This window comes from Talaromyces stipitatus, genomic scaffold, assembly GCF_000003125.1.
Source record: "Talaromyces stipitatus ATCC 10500 scf_1105507295517 genomic scaffold, whole genome shotgun sequence".
In the NCBI taxonomy this organism is placed as follows: Eukaryota; Fungi; Ascomycota; class Eurotiomycetes; order Eurotiales; family Trichocomaceae; genus Talaromyces; species Talaromyces stipitatus.
In genome coordinates this window covers 1765325-1786180 of record NW_002990121.1, presented here as the reverse complement: position 1 = coordinate 1786180, position 20856 = coordinate 1765325, and the positions used below count along the sequence as shown (strand labels likewise).

Below are 20856 nucleotides of genomic sequence, written 5' to 3'. Positions count from 1 at the left end.
ATATTTTGGTAGGCTGAAAGGGCTACCATAGCATCACAGGGGTTTGTTTTGCGGTGACAAGGAAAATTGGAGAATGGGATCTGGAAAGCAGGTGTGATGGTCAGCGTGTGTGTGTCTGTGTGTGTGTGTGTGTGTGTGTGTGTGTGTATTTAATGGCCGTGGTTCATGACTCGCACGCTTCCCACCGATCCCTACTGGGACATAGGCCGACGAGGGGTAAATCTCGGGCTTCAGGTCCTATCGGATTTATATACAAATAAGGGACTCTTCGGCGCATTTCCATAGCTGCCGTGGTCTTACAGGGAGGTCCACTTGGAGTGGGTTTTGGGTATTTGCCAGCTGCAATGGTCCGCCTACACTCCATGGCCTATTACTCCACCACTATCATAACTGAGCAGTAAGTTTTGCAGAGAGGGAAAGAAAGAAGAGAAGAGAAGGAAAGAAAGAAGAAAGAAATATAAAGGAAGAGTAGGGCTGTCTTAGCTAGGTGCTAAGGAGAGGTTGGCGAGGACAGATATCCTCAAAGAAGTGGGTCTCTGCTAGCCATGTGGCTAGCTTTTGTGCTCCTTTAGCAGTGCCTAAGAGAAAAGAGATGACCTCAGAAGGGGGCCCAGGAGGCCGGGGGGCTCGTCTCTTAGCTATATGGCAGAAGAAGAAGTGCAGAGGTGCTTTTCGTGCTCCGCATCGGCAGAGAAGGTGAGCATCATCATGGTTAAAACGTTCATGGTAGTCTGCAAAGTCTCCATGACCAGTACGGGCCGCAATGATACGGCTGAGGTCAAGTCGGTTGAGTTGAAGCTCCCCAGGGCGCTTGGGGGAAGTAGTTATTTCTAGATCTTGATAACTCTGTGGTGCCACCTTCTGCCATTGTGACTGAGCAGCGGATAGGGATTGAGTCTTGGAGTATCTCTTTAGCGAGGCGTATGAGGACTTGTGTGGAGCAGGAGGGATAGAGGCAGCTTCCTCTTTGGCGGCGAGATCAGCCGCTTCGTTCTCAGGGATTTTGGCGTGTCCAGGGACCCATCGGATTTGAATGGATCCACCTTTGGTGTGAGGAAGCCTTTTGCGGAGTGGCCAGGCGGCTGCAAGGGTGCGGAAGGATTCAAAGATTTCTTGGGAAGATCCTGTAGAGGGAGATAGAAGGCGTGTGGCAACTTCCAGGTTGTCAAGGCAGATCCATAGGTTGGTAGCAAATTGAGCTGTTGGGTACGCTATTGCTGCTTGAGCACCAGCTAGAGCTGCTTCTGCTTCTGCATCGAAGATCTCTTTCCCGTGTCCATATGAGAGTGAGGAGCGGAGGAACTGATGGTGTGCTTGAAGTCCAATATAGCCACCCCCTGCACATCCGTCTACTAGCCTAGATCCATCTGAAAAGATTACAATATCCGAGCTGGGGATGGTGCGTTGGAAGTCTGCGAAATCAGCCGCTGCCTGTTCCTTAGTGCGTCCCATGGGAGCTCCTATTCGAGCTTGGGCATTCTCGCGAGACTCGCGAGGGTGCCAGGGAGCGTATTGGAGAGGATTTATCTGTTCAGAATTAGGGAGGGCCAGTATACGGCGGGCAAAACGGCTGGTTTGTCGGCCATTACTAGCGATCTGTTCTGCGCGTCTTCGAAGTGGGTGATAGGGATCAAGACGCCGTAGGCGGACAGTTGCAAGAAGGGCCATTCAATCTAGTTCAATATCTGGTGGAGAGAAACCAGACTCTCGATAAAGGACTGGCTTTGGGGTTGTACGGAAGGCTGGAAGGACTGCTCTTGCGCCTGTTAGTATTACTTTAGTGAGTTTCTCAAGATGTTCTCCAACTCGGTTTGAAGTCTGGGAAGGCCCAGGGCGAGTACGTCCTGGCCACCAGGTTTCAGCGCCATAGTATGCTTTATGGAGTACACAGGCTGATACAGCCTGCTGTAGTAAATGAGGTTTGACTCCTCGGACAGTATTCCCTAGAGAGCGGAGGGCATTAGCCACAGTGAGGGCTTTAGATGCTGTTTCTCCAACGTGCCATTTAAACGTTAGCTTTTTGTCAAAGAGGATTCCTAGCCAACGTAGATATAGCCGTTTAGTGTTTTCTGATATTGTGATAGATCCAGCTTTCACTAAAGGTGTGCAGGTTGGTTCCTGGTCTGCTTTATGTCGGGAGAAGTAAAGTAGCTCATATTTATCTGGTGCGAAAGTAATGCCCTCTGCAGCACCCCAGTTGAGAGCTTCTTGGAGGGAGTCTGATAAGGCTTCGCAGTTAGTAGCAAGAGATGTCGAGATTGCCAGATTAGCTGCGTCGTCCGCATAACCAAATCTGTTCCTTGGGTTTCCTAGACGGAATAGAGGTGCTATGTAGAGCATGAAAAGAATGCCTGAGACTGGGGATCCTTATGGAAGACCGCAGGCAATGTCTGTTGAGGGTCCAATCTCTCCATCAAGTCGGATCTGAACTGATCGCCCAGTAGCGAAGGAGGCAATCCAGAGAACAAGATTAGTGGGCCAGCCCTGCTCACGTAATCTGCGGATCAGTCTGCCAGGAAGCACGGCATCAAATGCGCCCTTGACATCTAGGGTGAGGAGTGAGGCAGTCATGCCTTGATTTAGCGCTTGTTCGACATCATGTGTTAGGCATGTGGTTAGATCATTTGCAGATCTTAGTGGGAGAGCTCCAAACTGTTGCCTTGCTAATACTTTGTAGTGTATAGAGATCCATGCCATATTCCGTGCCACCAAGCGCTCAAGTCCTTTGCCAAGGACTGATAGGAGAGCGATTGGTCTGTACGATCTGGGTGAGGACCAATCAGTCTTTTTTGGTTTCTGGATAATTGCTAAGATTGCATGTCGAAAGCATGGTGTGACGGTCAGCAATGAGGTTATTCGCAAAAGTTCGGTTTGTTATTGTGCTTGTTGTTGTTATTGGTTATCTAAGCTAACTACAGCTGCGCTGACCCCTTTACGGAGATCACATGACTCTCGGATCATAGTTGATCCGCACCGGAGGGAGATCCACGGGTGTAGCACGCTGGCAACATAGGAGGGTTCGTGATCCTGTCACGTGATCAAGAAACAGTATCGGAACTTGCTGTGCACTAGCACAAACTCAGTTAAGCTTAATACTCCTTTATAGTGGAAATATTGATATTGACCTTATTCTGCGCACACTCTTCTATCTACATCTTGATGGGATTTTTGGACACTATTTATGCTTGAGAATCCCATATAGAAGATATCCAGACAATCTCAATAGAAGATTCTTGACACAAAGCTGTAAAATTGATTCGTAGATTCAATCTTGTGACTTCAATTCTCGAATTTTCCTTGTATCAATGTTGTAGGCTTTCCTTGATTAGGTTTAGCTTACCTAATCCTCGACAAACAGTACATCTCGTTTGCAGATAGCCTCATGTTCCTAGTTTTTTCTTTCTTTCTCCATGTTTGGTTTTCTTGTACTTAGCTGCCAATATGACCATTGAATGAGCCCTCACATTTATTTTGTGGTTTTGGAAATGCTGTCCCTGTGAAGGGCTCAGGCCAATATCTTATTGGGTAGCGTACAACGAAATTACTAAGGATGGAGAGGTAAGAAGACTAGGAATGAGCAGCGCGCTGGAGCCATATAAAAGGACTGTCAACACGTGATCTCTGCCTAGCGTACTCCGGCCATCTCCATACAATAGTAAATAACTAGATACAAAGATATAACAAGCATGACAAGGAAAGGAAAGGGTTGACGGGAGTTTCCAACAAAGCATTGACGTAGGGCAACGTTCACATAGCCCTAAGCCGTAGAGCGGTAAGAACCGTCACAGTCACCGTCACCGTTTATCCAAATTGTATCAACATTGTTTGTAAAGGAGGTAGCTCTAAATAATGGGCCAGGGCCGTTAAGAATAGCCTCATGGAGTCATCAACAATGACAGTATAAGACCGCTTGCTTCTTTGTGGCATAAACTAGATAGCGAGGACGTATTAAAAGCTTAGAAAGAAATACTAGACTAGTGTGACTAGTGTTAGGTGAACGAACAGTGAGTGAGAAGCCCACCATGCTCGGTGAGCGCTCACCGAGCGACCACACAGTCCCTGAGATTTGTCACGTGACGACCCTGAGCGGCTCAGTGAGCGTGAGTCCGGACTGAAATCTATTCAGTGAGCCGGACTGTGAGCGCCCTCACAAAAGCGGCGGCAGCTGAAAAAGGAAAACCCCACCTGGCAGGAAAAAAATGGTTTGGACAGTGACCTATGTACTTACCCTCTGTGACCTGTCTAGATATTGTGAAGGTCCGAGGTCTACATAAGACGACAGTTGTAGCAATATTCGTAGAAGTTCAAGGCTCCGTGAAAGCTATAAAAGCCTCTTCCTTTGGTTCCAAAATCTTTTACGGTTACTTAGATGAGACTAATTCCATGATTTGATTTACGTATTGGTTCTCTTCAATTTGGAGGAATAGGATAGCACGGTGTGAGAAGAGTCAATTCTGGCAGTTTGGTAAAACTAGTTCGATAATAAATAGGGCAAATGATACCCGTACAAAACTCCGTCAACGCCTTGAGAATAAGAATGAGAATGTCTGAGTGAATTCACTGATTCAGCAGCTGGGATACTGACATTACTTGGTTTCCACTTGCTGGCTTAGCCATAGCTGACGAGGATGCGGGTAATCTTGAGACAAAGCGGGCGCCACAGTGTTCAAAAACCGCGGCATTCATCGGCTGGCTCCTCTTCATCCATTCGAAGAGAGTGTTGTTGCGATAGTGCTTCCAGAAGACCTCAAACTGAATCGATGTACCAGCAACACCTGCGGCTTTGAAACCTTCATGCAATGCATGATAGTAAGCTTGTTGTAGGAGCGCCGGGTCCTGGTATTGATCCAAACCAAATTCCCTCCAAATAGCCTCTCCCCACCGGACTTTACTCATATCCGGTAAATCTGCGCTAAATGTAAGAAAAGCGTATGTTATGTAGGCTTTCTGTCTCTCCTGCTTCACATGGTCACGAATTTCGGTGAGTTCGCCCATTTCAGCGACGCATTCAATCCAAGTTTTATTAGCTGGCACCCAATCCCCTCCTATCATGGGAGTCCATCGACTCTTAGTCTCCTCAATCCATTTGATATCTTCGGATTTTGGGGTTTCTTCTTTAAGCCAATCTGCGAAAGTATAACCCTTCTCACTATTTTTCATTCGATCCATACTTTCCGCACCCTCTTTCAGAATGGCCTTGGCTGCAGTGGTCTCGTCTTCGAAGCGGTGGTGCACCAGATTCAAGTAAATCCCCCAAAGACGAGGTAATGACTGTCTGATTAGAGTGCAGAACATCAAACGTCTGAGAATCCAAAAATCGCAGGGGGGAAGTTTAAGTTCAAGAGCTTGGGCGAATATGCGGGAACGCTCTGGTAACTCATACAGTGTGGACGAATCCATAGTTGCTTCAGATAGAGGAACACCGCAGAACTGTCAGATTATTAAAGAGAGGAAGTTGGGGCCAATAATGTAGTATTGCAAGTATTGGGAGGCGGTAGGATATCAAGATTTTCGGGACTTGCTTGATGCTTGTTGTCCAAATTCAGGCTTGCAAGAGGAGCTATCTGCAGCCTTATAAGCTTTCGCCAGGTTGATGAATCAGAGTGTATTGACTCAAGTTTAATTGCCTTTCGAATCATGATACACAGTCATATTTGAGCGGATGCCTCCAGAAAGATGGGAGATCGGTAGTCAATGTTATGACTAGGCCCAAGAATGACTCCATGCGAATAGAGAAGAGTAAATCGGGTGACTTGTTAAGATGACTCGTACAATGGACTCGTCTTGATCTCTTCTACTGGGTTTCTTCGTTAGCACTAACAATCCGATAGATGAAGATGGGATGGCGAGTAACCTGGGATGGTACTCATGTGTCTAGTCTAAGAGTCACATATTGGCAGGTTTCCTATCATTGCGCGCCTGTTGCATTTAGGCAATTATTTGATACTTAGGTACAGTGTATTCGATTTTGCTTTCAGAAATGGGGAGCACTAAACCCAGCTTGCTGTCCAGGAGCCGAATATCTGTGGTTGCCTCGTTCAGTATAAGGACTATAAGATCCATTTTCAGATCCGTTGATCTTCGGTGAAAGGACTACTTACATTTACGGGAGCCAATATGTTGCCATCCATGCCTCAGAGAAGCTCGATCCTGTTCTTTCAGCATGATAACTAATTCCTTTCCATGACAGACTAACTGGGCCTAGATTTCCTGTAACGTCGATGATATAATTCAGACCGTGAAACTCAAATCGAATGCAGGATTCTTTGAAAAAGATGTATGGAACGTGTAATATTGATTCAACCATGACTACCAAAACACACGTTATTATCAAAACAGACTATAGTACAAGGCCCGCTCCATTTTCGTGGAACGAGGATATTATTCATGAATTTCGCAAAAGCCTCGTGAGCACTTTTATTGTACGTCAGAGGGAGCTAACTGTACAGGCTCTGTCGTCGGTTTGCGATGGGAGCGGAAGGCAGGATATTCGGGGAGCTGGTTGCAGTGAGAGCATTTATAGACTGTTTGTAGAAGATCATTGTCAGTAAATTGATTCATCACAAGCTTCCCTTCCAGATCTAGTTCGGAGTACTAGAAACACGAATTCATGTGAAATCTTCATGAACTTACGGAGGAATGAGGAACTCGCTCAAACTGCTGTGGAAGAAGGCAACGGCGGCCTAAAGGTGAAAAGTCAGCTCACTCATTCCAGATACCGAAATATTGTATCATTAAAAGGTTCTGGCATACACTGAAGATGACAATACTCCTCACAATGGTGGCGTTCTCTGGGTTGGTGATCTCCTTATATGTGGCGCCGAAAAGACCGGCTTGTTCTTGATCGCGGCGACCGGATTGAACGACAACACGCTTGGGAGGCATTTTGGAGAGATTGATATGAGTTAAAGGTTGAAAGAGCAGATATAAAGGTTCGAAAAATCCGAATATGTCGATGGCAGTATATCTCCGTCGAGTGCTTGGTTGATGGTGATGCGTTGGAAGAATTCTTTTGCGGAAATTAGCTTGAGGCCATTGGATAAGATTTTGCGGTCCAAGCTTTCTGGACAGCCGTAGTTTATCGTTAAGAGCTCTCACATGTTATACTTCAAAGAGCTTTACTTTACCAGATTTGCTACGTCTGCCAATGATTTGATTTTTTTAAGGCAATCTGTTTCGCAGACCTTGGCCCTTAGTCGAAATCTCTCCGGTCACATATAACGCGTTCGCAGGATTGATCGAGACTAATCTTACCTCCGAATAAACAACTCATAATTCGCGGAGGGGCAGAAATGGCAGGCATTGACGATATGTTCAAGGTACGCATTAAAAAGGATGAATTGCGTATCGAGGTTATATACAGTGTCTGATGGTATTGTCACAGAAACCTGTAGTTGTGCAAGGCAGCGGCAAGCGTAAGCTCGAGCAACCGAACCATGATCCCAGTACGTCGAACCCAAGCCTGAAATCCTGTCGCGCAAACTGCTAATCCATCCGAATAGACGCATTCTATAAAGCGGCAAAATTAGATGCAAATGGCGACGTCAAGGGCAAAGGAAAGGCAGCCGCTGTCGACGATGAACCGGAAGACGAGAGCGAGTTTGCGGGACCCGAACTTCCTCCCGATTTCGAGGAAGATGTTCCTGATGACGAGGAGGGACGATTTTTTGGTGGAGGTATGGCAAAAGAGACGGCTCAGGCTATGGACTACTTGGACCGACAAGATCAGGATAGAGAAGCAGCTGTGAGTGATATGAGCAGAGACAAGGGGAACATGCGGCTAATATCGTCTGGTATAGGTAGAGAAAATCGACATTGCATGGGTAAGGCGCTTAGCTTTGAACTTCGAAAAGCGCATATCGAAGAACGCAGAGCTACGAGCGAAGTTCGAGAATGATCCGCAAAAGTATGGATGATGCACGCACTACCATAACTGCAATGGCTAACGCGCTACCAGATTCATGGTCTCAGAGGCCGACCTCGACGCTGATATAAAGGCACTTTCCGTGCTATCAGATCACCCCGAATTATACGAGGAATTTGCAAAACTAGGATGTGTCTCTTCCTTAGTTTCTCTCCTTTCACATGAAAATACAGACATTGCGATTGACGCGATCCAAACTATATCAGAATTGACGGATGAGGATGTGCAAGCCGAACAAAATCAGTGGGACAGTTTGGTCAATGCAATAGTATAGTTTATTCCCTACCGTTTTGAGCTCAGAGACTAACGTCACAAGCTCGATGCCGATGTAATTGAGCTGCTGGCTCAGAATCTTTCACGTTTAGACGAATCGCAGGACGCGGACCGAAGTGGTGTCTATTACGTGCTAAGTGAGTTTTAACCTTCATTGCCAAAGTTCCTATACTTACGTGGAACAGATGTACTCGAGAATTTGGCCTCGCAGTCCTCAGTAGCTGAGAAAATTGGACAGGACGCCAACGTTATACCATGGCTACTGTCGCGCATTCAACAGAAAGAGACACCCGTGGGACAAAACAAACAGTATTCTGCTGAAATCCTTGCTATTATTCTACAGTCGTCTCCCAAAAACAGAATTAAGTTTGCCTCGCTCAATGGAGTGGACATCCTGTTACAGTTATTGAGTTCATACCGTAAACGGGACCCGGAGAAGGACTCTGACGAAGAAGAATATGTGGAGAATCTGTTCGATTGTCTTACGTGTGTGGTCGATGATGAAGAAGGCAAGGCAAAATTCTTAGAGGCTGAAGGTGTTGAGCTTGCTCATATCATGCTTCGAGAAGGGAAGCTTAGCAAACAGAGAGCATTGCGGACACTGGATCATGCACTCTCGGGACAGACAGGAGCAGCGGCATGTGATCGGTTGGTTGAGGTCGCTGGCCTCAGGACGGTATTTGGTATGTTCATGAAAAAGCAAGAAAATGAAGCCATCGAGCACTTGCTGGGTATATTTGCGTCTCTGCTCCGGCATTTACCTGGTGGTTCTGCTCCCCGTATACGTACACTAGCCAAGTTCATGGAGAAGGATTATGAGAAGATCGAGAAATTAATCAAGTTGAGGAGAGAATACGCCTCCCGGCTGAAACCTGTCGAGTCTGGTATCGAGCAGGAACGTCAAGGTCTGGACGAGTCAGACCAAGAAATCATGGCAGGAGAATGGCTTTCACGCCGGCTGGATGCCGGTCTTTTTGCGCTCCAAGTAAGAATTTCAATGAGCCTCCCTTCCCAAGACATATCCCGCACTAATGATTTTTAGACTATTGATGTTATTCTTGCTTGGCTCATTGCTGAAGATGATGGCGCGAAGACTAAAATATCGATATTGCTAAGTGGCCGAGACGAGAACATCTCATTAATACGGAAGACACTTGAAGGTACTGGCCTGAACTACGCTTGAATTCCTGGTATCTTGGGCTAACTTTACGAAATTTTAGATCAGGTGAAAGATCTCGGAGATGAAGACGAGGGAGAGAAAGACCTGAAGGATATGTTAAGCACGTTACTGCACTTTGTACAATAACCACTACTTTACAGAATGTACAATAGCGCAATAAACAGCATCATCAATCTAAGATCAATCTTGAAACATCGCGAGTTGTCGTAGAATGAGGGTTAATAAAATGTTGAAACCAAAATCACGTGACTAGCAGAATACAGACGTTGAACTACGGGACGGTTCGCAAATACCACAAAATTACCAAAAAAAACCCTTACATTTTTGGTGAAACGGTATTACGTTTACGTTCTGACATAGAAGAAAGTCACGTGATAATAATATACACTAAACCTTAATGGGAATAGGCGGTGAACCGCAGTGGCGGCCGAGCCGCGCCAAGAAAGAAAGATCCAGCCAGAAACTCCAGTCGGAGATAGGACGCAGCGATCGATTTATCACTTCTTCATCTCCCAGCCTCTCTCTCACTCTCACCCACTTATCAAAACTACCCGTCGAGAACTTGAAACTTTTGAGCGCTTTCACGCGCTTCAAGTAGAAAGTTCTTTGCCTTACCCTTTTCTCTCAAGTCTTTGTCCAGGGGAGTGAGTTGTTGGCTACCGCGCGCATCTCATAATGGCGGACTACGAGGAGGTGTACGAGGATGAATACTATGAGGATGAGGAGGAAGGAATCACTTCAGAAGACTGTTGGACCGTCATTTCATCGTATTTTGATACAAAAGGTCTTGTGTCTCAGCAGTTGGACTCTTTCGATGAATTCATCTCGTCGACGATGCAGGAGTTGGTGGAGGAGCAAGGACAAGTTACCATCGATCAGACCATCACGCCGAACGAGGACGAAATCGATCCGGTTGTTATTCGCCGCTACGAGATTAAATATGGCACGATCATGCTTGCCCGACCATCTTTCTCTGAAATCAACGGAGCAGCAACCCTTCTACTACCCATGGAGGCGCGTCATCGAAATCTTACCTATGCCTCCCCCCTTTATCTCAACGTTCAGCGACGCTTAACTGAAGGCCGCGAGCGCAAAGTTGCCGACCGCGACGGAGAAGGACTCGGCGATGAAAATGAGGAACAAAAGCCTGGTGGGACATACCTTGAGTGGGAGGAGAAACCGTTGGTCATTTCAGAGGAAGAGGCAAAGGGCTGTTATATTGGCAGAATTCCTATCATGTTGAAGTCGAAATATTGCTTGCTGAGAGACCTCAGCGAACAGAGCTTATACAACTGGAATGAATGCCCGTACGACTCTGGTGGTTATTTCATCATCAACGGCAGTGAGAAGGTTTTGATTGCCCAGGAGCGAAGTGCTGGAAATATTGTTCAGGTTTTCAAAAAGGCACCTCCCAGCCCGACGCCTTACGTCGCAGAAATCCGAAGTGCGGTCGAAAAGGGTTCTCGCATTCTATCTCAACTTTCACTCAAACTTTTCGCCAAGGGTGACAGCAGCAAGGGTGGATTTGGCCCGACTATCCGGTCTTCTCTCCCATACATCAAGACAGACATTCCCATCGTCATCGTGTTCCGAGCTCTTGGTGTTGTTTCTGATGAAGATATTCTTAACCACATTTGCTATGATCGTAACGACACGCCTATGTTGGAGATGTTGAAGCCTTGTATTGAAGAAGGGTTTGTTATTCAAGACCGTGAAGTCGCCCTCGACTTTATCAGCAAGCGTGGATCGTCACAGACGAGTATGAGCCATGACAGACGTGTGCGATATGCTAGAGAAATCATGCAGAAAGAGTTCCTTCCTCACATTTCCCAGAGTGAAGGAAGTGAGACTAGAAAGGCGTTCTTCTTGGGATATATGGTTCATAAACTGCTTCAGTGTGCTCTCGGCCGTCGAGATGTTGATGATCGTGACCATTTCGGTAAAAAGCGTCTTGATCTGGCTGGTCCACTACTTGCTACGCTTTTCCGAACTCTCTTCACCCGTGTTACAAGAGATCTTACACGTTACGTCCAGAGATGTGTTGAAACAAACCGTGAGGTGGTTCTTAACGTGGGTCTCAAGCCAGCCACTTTGACAGGTGGTCTGAAATATGCTCTCGCTACTGGAAACTGGGGTGAACAGAAGAAGGCAATGAGCTCCAAAGCAGGTGTCTCTCAAGTGCTCAGTCGTTACACCTTTGCTTCTACTTTGTCTCATTTGAGACGTACCAATACTCCTATTGGTCGTGATGGAAAGATCGCCAAGCCCCGTCAGCTACACAACACTCACTGGGGTCTGGTTTGTCCTGCTGAGACTCCTGAAGGTCAAGCTTGTGGTCTAGTCAAGAACTTGGCTTTGATGTGTTCCATCACCGTGGGGTCACCTAGTGAACCCATTGTGGATTTCATGATTCAGCGAAATATGGAAGTGCTCGAGGAATTTGAACCACTAGTTACACCTCATGCAACCAAAGTCTTCGTCAATGGTGTTTGGGTTGGTATTCATCGTGATCCCGCCCACTTGGTCAGCACTGTCCAATCACTACGTCGACGAAACATGATTTCGCACGAAGTCAGTTTGGTTCGTGACATTCGTGACCGGGAATTCAAGATTTTCACTGATGCAGGTCGTGTCTGTCGACCACTCTTTGTTATCGACAACGATCCACGAAGCGAAAACTGCGGTTCGCTGGTACTCAATAAAGACCACATTCGCAGACTTGAAGCAGACCGTGAGCTTCCACCAGATCTCGACCCCGAAGAACGTAGAGAACAGTACTATGGTTGGGAGGGTCTTGTCAAATCGGGTGTCATTGAATATGTCGATGCTGAAGAAGAAGAGACTATCATGATCGCAATGTCTCCCGAAGATCTCGAAATCTCGAAACAGCTGCAAGCCGGTTATGCTATGCCCGAAGATAACAGTGATCCGAACAAGCGTGTCCGCTCTGTTCTGAGCCAGAGGGCTCACATCTGGACTCACTGCGAGATTCATCCGAGTATGATCCTTGGTATCTGCGCCAGTATCATTCCGTTCCCCGATCACAACCAATCTCCCCGTAACACTTACCAATCTGCTATGGGTAAACAAGCTATGGGTGTCTTCTTGACCAACTTCGACCAGCGCATGGAAACCATGGCCAATATTCTCTACTATCCTCAAAAGCCTTTGGCCACCACGCGATCTATGGAGTTCCTCAAGTTCCGAGAACTGCCTGCTGGACAAAATGCCATCGTCGCCATTGCCTGTTATTCCGGATATAACCAGGAAGATTCGGTCATTATGAACCAGAGTAGTATTGACCGTGGTCTCTTCCGTAGTTTGTTCTACCGCACCTACACGGAAGCTGAAAGGAAACTTGGTCTTCAGACGATTGAGAAGTTCGAGAAGCCAATGCGCTCTGATACTCTTGGTATGAGGAAAGGTACCTACGACAAGATCGAGGACGACGGTCTCGTCGCGCCAGGAGTCCGTGTTACTGGCGAAGACATTATCATTGGTAAGACAGCTCCTTTGGCACCAGAGTCCGAAGAATTGGGTCAGCGCACCAAGGCACATACAAAGGTGGACGTATCTACACCGTTACGAGCGACAGAGTCTGGTATCGTGGATCAAGTATTGTTAACTACGGGCAATGACCCTGACCTCAGGTTGGTCAAGGTCCGCATGCGAACAACGAAGATCCCTCAAATTGGTGACAAGTTCGCGTCGCGTCACGGTCAGAAGGGTACCATTGGTATTACCTATCGTCATGAAGATATGCCTTTCACTCGAGAAGGTGTCGTTCCAGATTTGATTATCAACCCTCACGCCATTCCCTCTCGTATGACCATTGCGCATTTGATCGAGTGTCAACTTAGTAAAGTGTCTTCACTTCGTGGGTTTGAAGGTGATGCCACTCCCTTCACCGATGTCACTGTCGACTCCGTCTCTCGTTTGCTTCGAGAGCACGGCTATCAGTCACGTGGTTTCGAAGTGATGTATAATGGTCATACGGGTAAGAAGCTCAAAGCTCAGGTATTCTTGGGTCCTACCTACTACCAACGTCTTCGACACATGGTGGACGACAAGATCCACGCTCGAGCACGTGGTCCTACCCAGATTTTGACTAGGCAGCCTGTTGAGGGTCGTGCTCGTGATGGTGGTCTACGTTTCGGAGAGATGGAGCGGGATTGTATGATTGCACACGGTGCCAGTGCTTTCTTGAAAGAACGTCTTTTCGATGTGTCGGATCCATTCCGTGTTCACATTTGCGACGACTGCGGTTTGATGACGCCAATTGCGTAAGTTTTCGTCTCAAGTATTTATCATGTAATTTTAATACTGACAACGCTGCAGAAAACTCAAGAAAGGACTGTTCGAGTGCCGACTTTGCAACAATAAGCACCGTATTTCGCAGGTCCACATCCCATATGCAGCCAAGTTACTGTTCCAAGAGCTTGCCGCAATGAACATCGCCGCGCGCATGTTTACCGACCGGTCTGGCGTATCCATACGATAAATCTGATTCGAAGACCAACCCCCGCCAGCACGAGCTTGCGTTGCATTCAGAAAACCTTTGGAACTTTCCTCACCTTTGATGACATATTTGGCATTCTCAAGGCGTACAGCGTTTTAAACCACCATTTCATACATTTTAACTCTATTTGCTTTTACTTTTTTCTTCCGGCGGAGAGCCCGTTGGGAGGGAAACTCATACTCTTCGGTTTTCAGGTTGCCATCTGTTAATAATATTAAAATTCTGCTTTGGAGATAAAAAGAGGAAGATTCTCCGGCCGCAAAGAACAAAATTTTATCCAATCTGGTTTCGTCGACCTTTCACGTTCAATTTTTTGGGAAATATGCGGGCAATATTTGGTGAACACTGAATTGTATTTTTAACTATTTTGCCTAGCAGAATGCCATTGTTCCGTATACCTGGATCCTGGTCAGGTATGTCTTGATGGTGTCTCGAAGGAGCCCTGCCCAGGTGGTATATACCTAGGTACCATTCGGAAGCACTTGCCATACTAGTCAGAAGCCTGAATGATTGCCCATGAGTAATGAATGATACTACTTTCCTATTAATTGGAGAATTTCACATACCCACTATCCTGCTAATGGCCAATTCTTCTGGGATCTTTATGCCTGTTGCTGGGTCCAACAAGCCCACACCGACAGTAGTGGGCAGATTCTTCAGAAAAATTGCAAGGATAGTCTCCATGGATGTATAGTGGAAGAATAATAAGACTACGTAACTCGTATAGAAGCAGGCTCTACCCTTCCATCAAGACAGACAGTAAACGAGACGGCTGGATGGCATGATGGATGAAAAATATGCAAGCAAGGATGGTGTACGTCGATAGCTTGAATCAAGATACGCAATGAGATGTTGTGACTTGTGAGTGGTGAGATGTGATAACCCTAATTCATCCTAATTCATAAGGGCGTCAATTGCCGGACTCCAGTTGGCCAGAAGCAGGAGCATCATTCTCCTTCTGTTTACAACGCATTAGCCAATCTGGTGCCCCGCTCTATTCTTAGAAAGGCCATTCATGATTCGATTCGATCCGAGCCGCACGGGCTACCACGGATCCTTCATTGAGCTTAAGTTGAAGTCATCTGTGGTCCCTCCCCCACGTATCACCAATCATCTCTCGCATTTATGCGCCCATCACGCCCTTTGCATCACCCCGCTCAGCCATTGGCAGATATGTCAGTTGCACCCTAATCGGAACATCACACTTGGTCATCGGCTTTTTCGTCTTGTTTATCTGCAGAGCAACGCTGGGCTGAACCCCACTCTCGAACAGCTCAGTCAACCAGCGACCGGCTTTTCGCGCGGATGTCCTGCAAGAGCTGTCCGCGTGCTCTAGTTGGGTGAATTTCCGTGGATTTAGGGTCAAATCTAGAAGCCATCCGAAGTATACACCGGGCCATGGGTCATAGTGTCGTTGACAGGTGTGGTTGGTTCGCCCACCCCCGGGGCTCGCATTTGACATAAAGATGGCTGCTGTGCCGCCATCAACTTTTTGAAACTTTTTCCTTTTCTTTCTTTCTTCAGCAAGCTTTTTTTTTGTTCGAGCTGCCCTTAGTTTATCAAAGTTTGCCAAGTTGCACTGGCTGCACTTGTTTCGTTGTGTTTATTGCCTTGAATAATTCTGATTCCTTCCCCTTTCACTTACAATCAACTCGATCGAGCTGTGCTCGTTCAACTAATCAGCTATTCTTTTTGACCTTATACAACAATTTGGTCAAACTTTGATAAACTAGACAATTTTATACCAACCAAGCTTCATTGTCGCCGGTCGACAATTGTGTTGTGCAGCTTGAATCTTGCTCGAAACCGACTTATCGTTTCTTTTATATTATACACTAATTATTTAATTATTCTTTGTTCGATCTTTCATCACTGCATATCAAAATGGCCGCTGTTCAATTGAACTTCTCTATTCGCACTTCTCGAAGCGTTAAGTCAGTGCACCTCGTCGGATCCTGGGACAACTACTCTCGTGAACTACCCTTGTCCAAGGATACTTCCAAGTCAGGAGCATGGACCGGCAAATTCCGCTTCCAGACCTCGGTCTTGCAACTCGGTGGTCGTTACTGGTACTACTACATCATGGACGGATACCACGTCTCTCACGACCCTGCCGTAGAGTACACCACTGAGCCCACCACTGGCCGCAAACTCAACATCCTCGACGTTCCAGGTGGTAACAGCAAGTCAAGCTCCGGAGGTCGCTCAAGCCATGCTCGTCGCGAGTCCGTCGATATCCCCAAGGGTCGTGCTTTGTCCCCTTCCAAGATTCAGCACCCAAAGCCTTCCAAGCCCTACGCCTCCCGCGGCATTCGTGAAGGTGACTACTTCCCCACCGTCGACGAATTGACAGATCGCTTCTCGCACTCACGTCTGTCCGACGACTACGACTCATACTCCAGCAGCCCTCCAAGCTCAGTCGGATCATCCCTCTCCTCACGCACAGACAGCACTTCGCCATCTTCGCTGTCCTCGCTCAGTGATCCCGCTACTTCCGTGTGCCGCTGTGAACGTTACGGAATTACTCGCAAGGGTGATCGCGTCAAGCTCGACTGTGGCGGTAGCCGATGTGGTTACTCCGACTCTTCGGATGGTAGCGACTGCTCCTCTGAGTCTGAGTCCGACTCTGAGTACCGCGCTGCTCGTCGTGGTGCCCGTCGTCAAGGCATTGTTGTTCGCCGATGAAGACAGAAATGATTTCTTTGCAGATTTTGAATCCTTTCCTCTCTAGTCTTCATGGTAAACAGTTTGCATTTGCATTCGCCTATTGAGCCGTTTCAGATTACTGGGAAACCTCATATCACTCCTTTTTTTTGTGAAAAAGAAAGACACAGTTTTGGGCAAGTCGCATTCTAGGAGAAGACGCTTTTATATTCAGTATGAATACTCATGCGGAACGATGATTATGCAGTCAACGATCTACTCAATTCGAATTCTCGAACATATTTTTACGACAATAATTAAACCGAAAAGAAACAGAAAAACGACAAAAAAAATCGGAAAACAACAAAAATAGCATTTCAATACATATTCCATATTAATTAATCTCAACGACAACCTTCCATGAACCGGCTGTGTGACAGATCCTACAACGACAATGACAACAAGTATCAGGACTACTCATTCTAGTTAGCCACCCATAACCCAGCGTCCACGATTTGAGCTGGTCTCTCTTCGTGTTCATGATGGGTTGTGAACGATTGATTAGCGCAGTTTGGCCACTTATGGATTTAAATCTTCCAGGAAGAATCTTAATTGGAAAAGCCTGCCTATGTTTTCATATGGTTACTTGATCGCTTTTGGTCAGAGCAATATATATGGAAGCATCCCAGCAGATATGTTTGATGGTGATAGATTGGATTTTCTATCTGTCATATGACATCTTGTTGTAGGGATAGTTAGGTAGCTTAAAATCGATGATCGATCACTTGACAATCTATAATTTATATATCGTGTGAGGGAAAGTATCTCAAACAAAGAGGAGAACAAATAAAAGGAGAATATAAAGTTAACCAGGTAGCAAATACGTAAATGTAATATGTGGCTCCCCTGGGTCCTTTGTAACATGACTCCTTGAGAAGACATGCATGCAAGCATCTCTATGCCGTAGCAAAGCTAGTATGAATACAATTTGCAATCATGACTTAACTTGGCATGCCGGCATTACGTCGCGTATGCATCTTCCAGCCATCATAATTCCCAAGTCTGAGATTAGGTCCACTCTGAGGTTTTTGATTATAGCACTTTGAACTATAAAGATTATGAAGATCCTGAAGCCTGCAGAAATTGGCAGTCACATGGCCAAGGGGTTCATCAAAAAGAGCTTGCCTAGGTGGTAATTACCAACGATAGAAGCTCGAAGCACTTGTAGACTTATGGGTGAGCAGGACCATAAGATGACCCTAAACAAGCATCTCGTCGCTCACAATCTTGTCCGGCAAGACCTCAACTTCTCCATAATATGTAGGAAAATATGAACATATCCAGCTACACAGCAGCTTGGACGAAGTGGTAACCGTATCATGTACGAGAATTTATGGGAAGGGTTCCAAGAGTCAAATTCTTGTGCGCTTATCCCAAACTTTAACTCAATTGTAGCACAGTTATCGCCTGACGAGACTAGATAAATTCATTATAATTGGAGGAAAGACCAGGCTGAAAACTCGCTTATGTCAATCCCAAGTCGGCGGCAAAGGTTACACAAGTATCTCCACTGCTGGCAGACACGCTGAACTCGCATGTCATCATTTGGCGTGTGTTCAGGACGCGGGCAGAGAGCAAATCAGGGAGCAATCCTAAGATGATGTACGGCACAAGGCACATTTTTGGCTCTTGCATGCTTCGTAGGGATGAGATACAATGAGTAGTAAAGGTGATCAAGAAACTCGTCACGATTTGGGCAGATCCTTGATGATTGCGACTGTACCCAACATGACAATTGAAACCATTTTATACTCGCACGAGGAGGAGCATAGTGTCCATGCTAGATTGTCCGCGCTGAATCCACGGTTCTATGAAGAAAGAGGCGAATTGTCGGAGAATATTGATATTATAATGTGAGTTATTCATAGCATCGTGGCAATCGTCGCCTTCTGCATGTCCGAGACCTCAGTACTGAACACTGAAATACTCGTAATAGCGGATATAACAACTTATGAAACTTGAAGACCCTGTTTTTTCCTTCGGAAGTTCATTGATGTCTCGATTAGCTTGCTTGTGTGGGTCCGGGGAATGTGGGCCGCGGATGTATTTGATGCTCCCCCACTCAATCGCTAACTTGCATCTGCATACGTTGCAGATCCATTCAATGGTCGACATTTCTTTGTTGTCTCCTGTTATCCATCTCTTTTCTCTTCTCTAAGTTCTCTTCGTCCATTTTTTCTTTTTTTTATATTTATTCTCGCATTCTGCTCGCTCCTCTAAACATTAAAACCTTCACAGTCAACATGTCATACACCTTAGCTTTGTTTGTCACCTCGCTTCTCAGTGATGCCGGGACCGGGGCCGTAACATTCCCAGCCATGGTGAAAGTCGATCTCTTGTTCCCATGCAATGATGCATACACAGCAGCTCGTCTCATACCGATCATTTTGCTATTCAGAATAATGCATTTGCATCATTCATTGAGCCTTATATTCAATTTTCCGTCAGGAGCAGCACCAGTTTTTCTGACTACATCGGCTCCTCATTCGTGGATTTCAATAATGCAAGCTTCTCGAGCAGTGACCCATACTATGTCTGCAGCTTTATTTACGGCTTGAATGGCATCGAAGACCACTGGGAGCGTTCCTGGCCCTTGAGCACGGGCAACTGTTCAGTATCTCCAGAAGGAGGCGCACTAAACATTACCAACCAACACCAAGACAAAACTTTTTTTCACCACCCGAAATGGTACCAAAGAGTCGAATCTTGTAGCTGATTCGGCCAATAGCGCCTGCATTGGCACCGACGACATCTATACTTTCAACGTCACCGGAACTCTGGATATGGCGGCAAAAAACAAATTTGACGGTCAAAATTCATGTGCTATTCTTTCGCCTATAGCTCCAACTGCGGACCCATGCGGTGCGGCTGCAAACTTCGCGGCCTTGTCGAGCATTTCCGCTGCTATTACGTCTACTGCTTGCGTTCTTCAATTCTCATCCATGAGATGTCCACCCACCAGCCACATTTCAGCTAAAAGAATTGCATTATTTCCTGCTTGGTGGTTGATAGGATTACTCTTTGTTGCATTGGAGTTTCTTTTTTCTCTAAATTTATGTCCGGTCAGATTTTACTACTCGCCAGCGAGTGTTCATACGATATGATTCCTACAGTAATATACACCGCAGATAAAGGCATCTGTACGAACGCGGCAGAGTCCAACTAAAAGGCGGAGATCAATAAAATTGCAGGAAGTGCTAGCGGAGTCACGACTTCCTATGTCAACGAAAAAAGCAACAGCAAAATCCTTGTTTATGACGATACCCAATGGGTCGCTTACATGGATGACACGATAAAGGTTGAACGCATGGCTTACTACCAAGCTCTAGAAATGGGCGGCGACACACTTTAGGCTACCGACTTTTCGAAGTATAATAGCGCCCGCTTATCCGAGTACCAGTTGAGCTCAGTTCGTCAACCTTGCTGCTATTGGAACGGATCCGTATGCGGATGGCAACCGGACCAGCAACTGGATGACTCTGACCTACGCCGACCAATCTGTCGAAGATATCACCGACCTCAATCCAAAACGGCAGTGGGACATGATGGACTGCCCGAATACCTGGGCAGATGCCGTCAATGTCTGGCTCAAAATCGATCAACTTTCCGGGGAGCTGAACTTTATTGAGTCGGTATCGATCACCATTCACAGGCCCTAAATGGCCAGCTGTGGAGATTATAGCAACCTCAACAATTGTGTTCAAACCCTGACCTGCACGGAAATTGAGGGAGGTGGTACTGGCCCGGCTGGTTACGGGATTTTCAACTCAATGGTCATTGTGCACGAGGTGAGCCCACAAAATGACAACCCACTCATAACAAACCTCCTGATTGTCATGATTATAATGGTTGACTTCTATGATCCAGATATATTCAACCTATATTAATGCCTTACATGATACCTTCAGTGACGTGATAAGTCCGGTACTCCAAGACCTGGAAAACAAGTTCGTGCCTGTCAAACCCAGAGAGCGACGAATAACTTGACGTTCTGCTCTCTGTAATTGGCTTCATAGGAACCGTCGGCAGTTCGGTATTTTTCAACTCATGTACGTATTGCCTCCCCTTTCCATCCTTGCTCACATATCTTCTTCCCCCTTTTCCTCTTTGTGTCAGATCTGGATTACCAAATTAGCTACCTACTAACATAAATATTACGGAAAGTTTTGTCTGCCATGTCGTATGTCAGGGCCAACAAAGCTCTGTACGACAACTTGAAAGATACCAGCAAGGCCCTCGTGTCGTTTGGCACAAGTA

General features: G+C 46.3%; 6 protein-coding genes across 6 annotated transcripts, besides 3 other annotated features; 3 read left to right on the top strand and 3 right to left on the bottom strand.

The window, feature by feature from the left end:
- Positions 1-105: 105 nt before the first annotated feature.
- Positions 106-147: a microsatellite.
- A 263-nt stretch (positions 148-410) lies between these two features.
- Positions 411-456: a microsatellite.
- A 27-nt stretch (positions 457-483) lies between these two features.
- Positions 484-2571, bottom strand: TSTA_006810 (uncharacterized protein; the record flags this gene model as incomplete). Its single annotated transcript, XM_002488271.1, has 4 exons — positions 484-1527; positions 1557-1673; positions 1777-2309; positions 2493-2571. The coding sequence occupies 4 exons, from the start codon at positions 2569-2571 to the stop codon at positions 484-486; spliced, it is 1773 nt and encodes a 590-aa protein (XP_002488316.1).
- Positions 712-2826: a mobile genetic element.
- A 1731-nt stretch (positions 2827-4557) lies between these two features.
- TSTA_006800 (uncharacterized protein) lies at positions 4558-5400 on the bottom strand (the record flags this gene model as incomplete). Its single annotated transcript, XM_002488270.1, has 2 exons — positions 4558-5126; positions 5172-5400. 2 exons carry the CDS (start codon positions 5398-5400, stop codon positions 4558-4560), a joined length of 798 nt encoding a protein of 265 aa, XP_002488315.1.
- Positions 5401-6268: 868 nt separating this feature from the next.
- On the bottom strand, positions 6269-6980 carry TSTA_006790 (TOM core complex subunit Tom6, putative). Its single transcript, XM_002488269.1, has 3 exons — positions 6754-6980; positions 6634-6683; positions 6269-6524 (listed from the first exon to the last, which is right to left on the bottom strand). The coding sequence occupies exons 1-3, from the start codon at positions 6883-6885 to the stop codon at positions 6518-6520; spliced, it is 189 nt and encodes a 62-aa protein (XP_002488314.1). The 5' UTR covers positions 6886-6980; the 3' UTR covers positions 6269-6517.
- Positions 6981-7292: 312 nt separating this feature from the next.
- Positions 7293-9503, top strand: TSTA_006780 (DUF1716 domain protein; the record flags this gene model as incomplete). Its single annotated transcript, XM_002488268.1, has 9 exons — positions 7293-7319; positions 7364-7445; positions 7503-7744; positions 7800-7906; positions 7958-8192; positions 8241-8334; positions 8383-9182; positions 9240-9357; positions 9418-9503. The coding sequence occupies 9 exons, from the start codon at positions 7293-7295 to the stop codon at positions 9501-9503; spliced, it is 1791 nt and encodes a 596-aa protein (XP_002488313.1).
- Positions 9504-10052: 549 nt separating this feature from the next.
- Positions 10053-14436, top strand: TSTA_006770 (DNA-directed RNA polymerase II subunit RPB2; the record flags this gene model as incomplete). The annotated part of the gene is made up of 2 exons (XM_002488267.1): positions 10053-13660; positions 13716-14436. 2 exons carry the CDS (start codon positions 10053-10055, stop codon positions 13876-13878), a joined length of 3771 nt encoding a protein of 1256 aa, XP_002488312.1. The 3' UTR covers positions 13879-14436.
- Positions 14437-15424: 988 nt separating this feature from the next.
- Positions 15425-17356, top strand: TSTA_006760 (GTP-binding protein EsdC). The gene has a single exon (XM_002488266.1). It carries the CDS (start codon positions 15781-15783, stop codon positions 16579-16581), a length of 801 nt encoding a protein of 266 aa, XP_002488311.1. The 5' UTR covers positions 15425-15780; the 3' UTR covers positions 16582-17356.
- Positions 17357-20856: the final 3500 nt, after the last annotated feature.

Bases quoted from the DNA above. Each gene is read 5' to 3' on its own strand.
- TSTA_006790 (XM_002488269.1), bottom strand. From the start codon at position 6,885: ATGCCTCCCAAGCGTGTTGTCGTTCAATCCGGTCGCCGCGATCAAGAA. The intron at 6,684-6,753 runs GTATGCCAGAAC...TTTCACCTTTAG, and splicing joins GGAGTATTGTCATCTTCAGT to GCCGCCGTTGCCTTCTTCCA.
- TSTA_006760 (XM_002488266.1), top strand. From the start codon at position 15,781: ATGGCCGCTGTTCAATTGAACTTCTCTATTCGCACTTCTCGAAGCGTT.